The sequence below is a fragment of the Meleagris gallopavo genome, chromosome 17, assembly GCF_000146605.3.
Source record: "Meleagris gallopavo isolate NT-WF06-2002-E0010 breed Aviagen turkey brand Nicholas breeding stock chromosome 17, Turkey_5.1, whole genome shotgun sequence".
Taxonomy (NCBI): Eukaryota; Metazoa; Chordata; class Aves; order Galliformes; family Phasianidae; genus Meleagris; species Meleagris gallopavo.
Window position 1 is genome coordinate 11,936,259 of NC_015027.2, and position 6,450 is coordinate 11,942,708.

At 56.8% G+C, this 6,450-nt stretch overlaps 1 protein-coding gene across 1 annotated transcript; it reads left to right on the plus strand.

Moving 5' to 3' along the window:
• Nucleotides 1–6: 6 nt before the first annotated feature.
• LOC100547611 (T-box transcription factor TBX3-like) lies at nt 7–6,444 on the plus strand. The gene is made up of 5 exons (XM_010720560.2): nt 7–321; nt 2,104–2,180; nt 3,491–3,648; nt 4,832–5,535; nt 5,888–6,444. Exons 1-5 carry the CDS (start codon nt 28–30, stop codon nt 6,335–6,337), a joined length of 1,683 nt encoding a protein of 560 aa, XP_010718862.1. The 5' UTR covers nt 7–27; the 3' UTR covers nt 6,338–6,444.
• Nucleotides 6,445–6,450: the final 6 nt, after the last annotated feature.

Genomic DNA, 6,450 nt, shown 5'->3' on the forward strand with positions numbered 1-6,450 from the left:
GCCGGAGCTGTCAGTGCTTTGCGCTGGATGCTGCGCGGCGTCTGCGTGCGTTTGCGGTGCGCGAGCGGCTGCGCAAATGAGGAGAAAGCACGGGGCAGCGCGAGCGGGTGCTGCTGGCTCTCACCCTGTTCTTTTTCCCTCCACCCTGCCTCCCCCGGCCGCTTCGCACCGCAGACCATTTTAAACTCCATGCATAAGTACCAGCCCCGCTTCCACATCGTCCGAGCGAACGATATTCTCAAGCTTCCCTACAGCACGTTCCGGACCTACGTGTTCCCGGAGACTGAATTCATCGCAGTGACCGCATACCAGAATGATAAGGTAAGGAGATTAAGAAAGCATTTGTTTTAAGTGTTTTGGCTTTTCAGAGAGCTTTTACTCTGCGTTGTTCCCTTAAAAATCACCGAGCTCGTCCCGCTCCCCTCTACCTCAGCTCGTTTCCCCCAAATCCTCCCGCTCCGACTTTGGGACGGCACTGGGGGAGGGGGGAAGGCACTCTCCCTTAGCCGACCCCGGGCAGGGCAATTAAAAGGAAGGCTGTGTGCGTGTGTGTGGGGGGGGTGCTTTGGATATACATACTTTTTTCTGCTCCCCGGTGTGGGGAAAGGAGGCAGGATGGGGTGGGGATCACTGCTTTCAGTGTGGATTTAATCTAAGACGCATCAGAAAAAGAATCTGATCCGTGTGTCGAAAGACGGGGGGGGGGAGAGCAGCGTGGCTGGAGATTTTGTAATTCTTCCTGGCCTTTGTGCTGTTTTAGCTCCTTTAACAGCAATTGGCAATAAGGCTGGAGCGCACGTCTGGTTCCTATTATTATTATATTATGATATTTTTTTTCATCCTGCAGTGTTTTATTATTTTTTGTGGTGCAGAAATATGCTCTGATCAGAGAGGAGTATCTCGCTCGAATTGAACTGGAAGGTCTCACAGAGACAGGGCGAGAAAGTTTGCAGCGCTGCAGACGCTGCCTTCCCATTTCTGCTGCTTTATTGTCACTCTCAATGAAGGTGGTACATTTGGGAGCCTGGCAAAAGGCGAATTTACGATAATTATGTCAAGTGGAAGGAAGTGAAAGAGCCAAGAAGGGGCTCTTATTTTACTGTCTATAAATTAGAACTTGGTGTGCATGTGCCTGAAGAGCAAACCCCGCTCGCTCCATCCCTCTGTCCGCTGCCATCCCCCACGGCCCAGAGCCAGGCATAAGGAGGGGCTGCACCCTTCCTTTCCTCAGATCGCCTCTCCGATGGTGCTTGGCACGCACTGCTCTCGCTTTGCTCACCTTTTTGCAAGAAAATGGAAGGTGAATGTGTGCAGAGCAGACTTTGCTTTGGGAGTTACACATGGGGCTGTCCGGCCCGTCCCGCAGCTGGAAGCATGGAGCAGCAGCTCCGGCCAAATGCTCTGATATCGCGGGGGGGGTGGGGAGGGAGGACGGGGAGTGGAGGTCAGGAGCACTGCCCAGATCGCATGGCTGAGGGTCTCACCTCTTCTGTTGAGGGTTTTCCCTGCTCTCTCCTGTCTATGTGTGCGGGAAGAGTTGGAGGGGGGAACCTGGGAGCCGGTGCTGCTCAGGATCCAAAGCTGTTTGCTCACTGGGTCCCGCTCTCCTCCTGAACTGGAAGCTGTGGAGCGAGCCCGGATCCCACAGAATCCCCCAAACAACTGCCTAAATCCCTGCCAGCCCAAATCAGCCTGCTCCTGGCACCCCCAGAGCCCCAACACAGGCACACGCGCGGGGCATAATGCGATTATACGAAGTATTTTATTATAGCGAGGGGGTGGGCATGATTCCTTTGCGGTTTAATTATGGCATTTAAAGAGTTTAAGCGCAGGCATAACTCGCATGGATTGCATTGCACGGCTAACTGAATTCCAATGCAGCAGCGGCGATGTGGGGCTCTTTCATTTCCACCACTGCCCGGCTCACTGGCCAGCCCCAAAATGCAAGGATTCATCCCAAAATCCTGCCCTGTGCACTAGGTGCTGCTGCCTGAGCAGTGGGAAGTGGGGAGGAGGAGGTCGTGTTTGTCGTTCTTTCACCAAATCTCCTTCTTTCTGCCCCAACTCCGCTTTTGGTTTTCTTTTTTCCTTCTCTCCTTGTAGATCACTCAATTAAAAATTGACAACAACCCCTTTGCCAAAGGTTTTCGCGACACTGGGAATGGAAGGAGGGAAAAAAGGTGAGTCTGGAAACATTATATATGGGCGCCTCGTTTGGTTTTCGTGTGCAAGGCTCAGAACATGACCAGAGGTCAAAATCACCTCGCGTTTCCTCCAAACCACACTTCCCCCCGCCAAAATTAATAAGGATCTCGTCGTTAATAACGCCAAACCGATTGCACATGAGCTCCTCCGTGCTTTCCCCGTTTACTTTTTGCATCGCACGGGAGGGTCGGCAAGAAAGTGATGGCTGCAGATGAAGGAGAAAGGCGGTGGATGCCACTGAAGCCATGAGTTTTCTTTTAAGTTCTGGCAGGAATATCGCACCCCCACACACTGTGGCTGGGATGGAGCGGGGAGAAGGGAGGGCAGCTCTGATCTTCCCCAGCACTTTCCTATGAACTCTCCTGAAAAGCATGGAGGAGAAACATAAAATCAAACCGCTTTGATAGGACCCCAGGAATATGGAAATAACACCAATAGACCGCTTGGAATAGTGCACATGTTTTTTTTATTTTTTAAAATATTGGCCAAAATAGAGAAAGGGATCTTTTTTTTCTTCCCCCTCCCCTCCCCCCCCCCCCCCTTCGGTGTGGAATAAGTCTTCGTTTTGTTTCGTTATAGCAGACAGGATATTTTAGCCATTTGCAATCAGTTTTAGATAATGAATAAATATGTCTGTTCCTTTTCTTTCTTTAAAAAAAAAAAGAAGAGAGAGAGAGAAGGGTTGTAATGTTAAACAAGAGGCCTTTCTCCATGCCCAGCACTGAACCCAGCATACTACACATGTACACGCGCCAGCTCCTCTTGTCCGTCAGTGTGAAAATAAAGCCAATGCTGGAGCCACAGGACGGAAATGATTTCTAATTTCTCTCTAAATATAAATAGATTTTACTCCGGGTTAATTGTTGGTGAAAAGATTACATAAAGTGCCTAACAAAATAACCACTTCCTAGCAATCTTAGCAACCATTAAGATGGCTCATATCTCTGGAACATCCTCGCGTTTTAAAAGCTAATCTCCAGGGAACAGTTCCCTCTGCCACCCTCCCCCGCTCCCCCCAGCCCCCCTTCCTATTCTTTAATATCTGCCGTACTCGGGATTGCTGCTAACAGCTTCCAAGAAATCTCCTCTCATTAACAGCCAAGCTCTTGGCTCTGCCTGCGAGCAGCGCGTTCCCCTGAGCCCCCGGCCTCAGTCCCCCCACACACCCACCCATGGACTCCCTAAGGGATATGGGATCCCCTTAGAGGACATCTCTAGGGGGTGTTGGGGGCCTGGGGTGGGGGGGCAGGGTGCCGCTCTCCCAACAGCTCCGTGTGCCTGGCAGGAAGCAGCTGACCCTGCAGTCCATGCGGGTGTACGACGAGAGGCAGAAAAAAGAAAATCCCACTTCAGACGAATCGTCTAACGAACAGACAGCCTTCAAGTGCTTCGCGCAGTCCTCCTGCCCCGCCGTGCCTGCCGTCGGCACCTCCAGCCTCAAAGGTGAGCGCTGAGCCCCGGCCCTGTAGGGGCAGTAGGGACAGCCAAGTCTTGCTCGGGGGCATGGAGCTCAGCGTGCATCGCTGTGCCATGGCCACAGCCCTCCTCCTGCCTCCCCTCGGCTTTCTCTTTCCTTTCTCTCTTCTCCCTTTTCTTTCTCTTCTTCCATTCCTTTCTCCAACTCTTGCTTTTTCTTTTGCTTTGTCTTTCCCAGTCTCCTTTTTCTCTTCTCTCCCTCCTCCCTTCTTTCCTTCTTTCTCTTTTCTGCTTGCACTTTCTTCCCTTTCCCTCTTCCCCTTTCCTCTGTCCTTCTCCCTCTTCCCCCACCCTCCTCCCTCTCTCCCGGCCCCTCTCCTGCTCCTTCCTCCCCTCCACGCTTCAGAAAGGAGCCAGCTCCGAGTCAAGGGAGCAAAGACAGACCACGGGGCAAAAGTTCAAAACTGGAGTCACTCCATTAATATTCCTCCCTGAATCTGTTATTAGAGGAAGGATCTTTCCCCTGGATACAGTCCCGAACTTTGTTATAGAAAAGTCCCCCTCGCTTTCTCTCCGTGCGGGGTTGGAAGCTGTCTGCAGCTCTTTCACATGTATTAATCCATCCGGGGGGGGTAAAGGGGGAAACGCAGAGGGAGGAGGAAACAACCTCTTTTTTGTTGTTGCTTTACTCGTTTGTTTAAAGTCCTGCCGAGCCGAGGGGAGGGGAGCTGGGAGGGGACCCGAAAAGCAAACCAGATCTTCGCACCTGGGGCGCTGAAATTAGGAGATGAAGTGCAGAGGAATCCGGCGAAGCGTTTTGGGGAGGAGAAGGGGGGTCCTCAGCGTGACGGAGGCCGAGGAAGGGGAAGGCTACAGCTTTCGACCGTGGAAAGGGCTCTAAAGTTTCGAAAAGTTGATAGGAGACGAACCCCGACTGGGCGGGCGGCGGGGTTTGCGCCCCCGGGGTGAGCGGTACCGCAGGCCTCGGATCCTCGGGCTGTGCGGAGTCGGTGCGCTGACACCAAGGCTCGCTTCCCGCTGGGAGCCGGCGCGGGGATGGAGTGGACGTATTTTTCTCTTAAGAAGTGATCCCCAGCTTTGTCACTGGAAGTGTCGGCCAGCCAGGGAGTGTCCGCACCCTGCCGCAGCCCGGCGGGGGTTAGGGACGCGCCGTGCCGGCTCCCAGCCCCGGGCCGCCTTTGTCTTGCAGATCTCTGTCCCAGCGAGGGTGACAGCGATGCCGACAGCAAAGACGACCCTTTGCTAGAAGCCAGCGAGTCGGGCAAAATCAGCACGACCACGGCCACCACCCCCGCGCCGGCCAGCTCCGGTGCGGCTGCGAGTGACGACCCCCGGGAAAAGGGGGGCAGCCCCTCCAAAAGTCACTTCTTCCCCAGCGACTCGGCGACGAGCCGGAGCCGGGAGAGGACGGAGAAAGCCCCCCCAGACTCCCGACACAGCCCGGCCACCATCTCCTCCAGCAGCCGAGGGGGAGGCTTGAGCGGCGAGGAACTGAAAAGCCCCCTCCGGGACGGCCCTAAAGTAGACGAGAACCGGCTGCTGGGGAAAGAGCCCTTCGCCCCCCTCACGGTCCAGACCGACAGCACGGCGCACCTGAGCCAGGGACATTTGCAGAACCTGGGGTTCCCACCCGCTCTGGCCGGCCAGCAGTTCTTCAACCCGCTGGGGAACGGGCATCCGCTGCTGCTGCACCCCGGGCAGTTCGCTATGGGGGGGGCTTTCTCCGGCATGGCCGCGGGCATGGGGCCGCTGCTCGCCACAGTGTCGGGGGCTTCCGCCGGCGGCTCGGGACTGGACAGCACGGTGATGGCCACGGCGGCCGCCCAGGGACTCTCGGGAGCATCCACGGCCGCTCTGCCCTTCCACCTGCAGCAGCACGTCCTGGCCTCTCAGGTACGTCCCGACGGCCCCAAGTGGGCAGGTCCTTTCTGCCGCAGGTTCCCCTGTGCCCCTCCGAAGCAAGCGGGGCACCTCTCCTCGCTGCATAAGGACTTGGGTCAGAGAAGGGGGGAGGGGGAGTGAGGCCTTGGGGAAGCCTCGCCGGTGAGGAGCTGGAACCCCCCCAGCTCCTTGTGTCCCACTCTGGGCTCAGCGCTTCCCCGAGCAGCCTCGGTGCGGGAGAGACGAGGCTGAGCCTTCGAGGTTCCGGGGGTCCGGAGTAGGGGACGTGCCCGGTTTCGTGGTTCATGCAGAACGCGGGCACGCGCTGCTAACACTTTTTCTTTCCCTCCTCCCCCTCCCGCAGGGCTTGGCCATGTCTCCCTTCGGCAGCCTCTTCCCCTACCCCTACACCTACATGGCGGCGGCGGCGGCAGCTTCCAGCGCGGCCTCCAGTTCTGTGCACCGGCATCCCTTCCTCAACGCCGTGCGGCCCCGGCTCCGCTACAGCCCCTACCCGTTGCCCGTGCCCCTGCCCGACGGCAGCAGCCTCCTCACCACCGCGCTGCCCGGGGCTCTGGCCGCGCCCTCCGGAGAGACCAAAGGCAGCGCTCTGGCCTCCAGCCCCGGCGCCGTGCCTCTGGACTCCGCCTCGGACCTCACCAGCCGCTCGTCCACGCTCTCCTCCGGCTCCGTATCCCTGTCCCCAAAGCTGGGAGCCGACAAGGAGGCGGCCACCAGCGAACTGCAGAATATCCAGCGCCTGGTCAGCGGCCTCGACCCCAAGCAGGACAGATCCCGCAGCGGCTCCCCGTAGCCGCCAGCTCATTTCAAACCAGTCTCGCAATGCACTTTGTTTGAAAGAAACCACATCCTCCATCCCACCGAGCCTTTCAGCCCCCCCTCCTATCCTCCCCTCTTCCCCCTTTT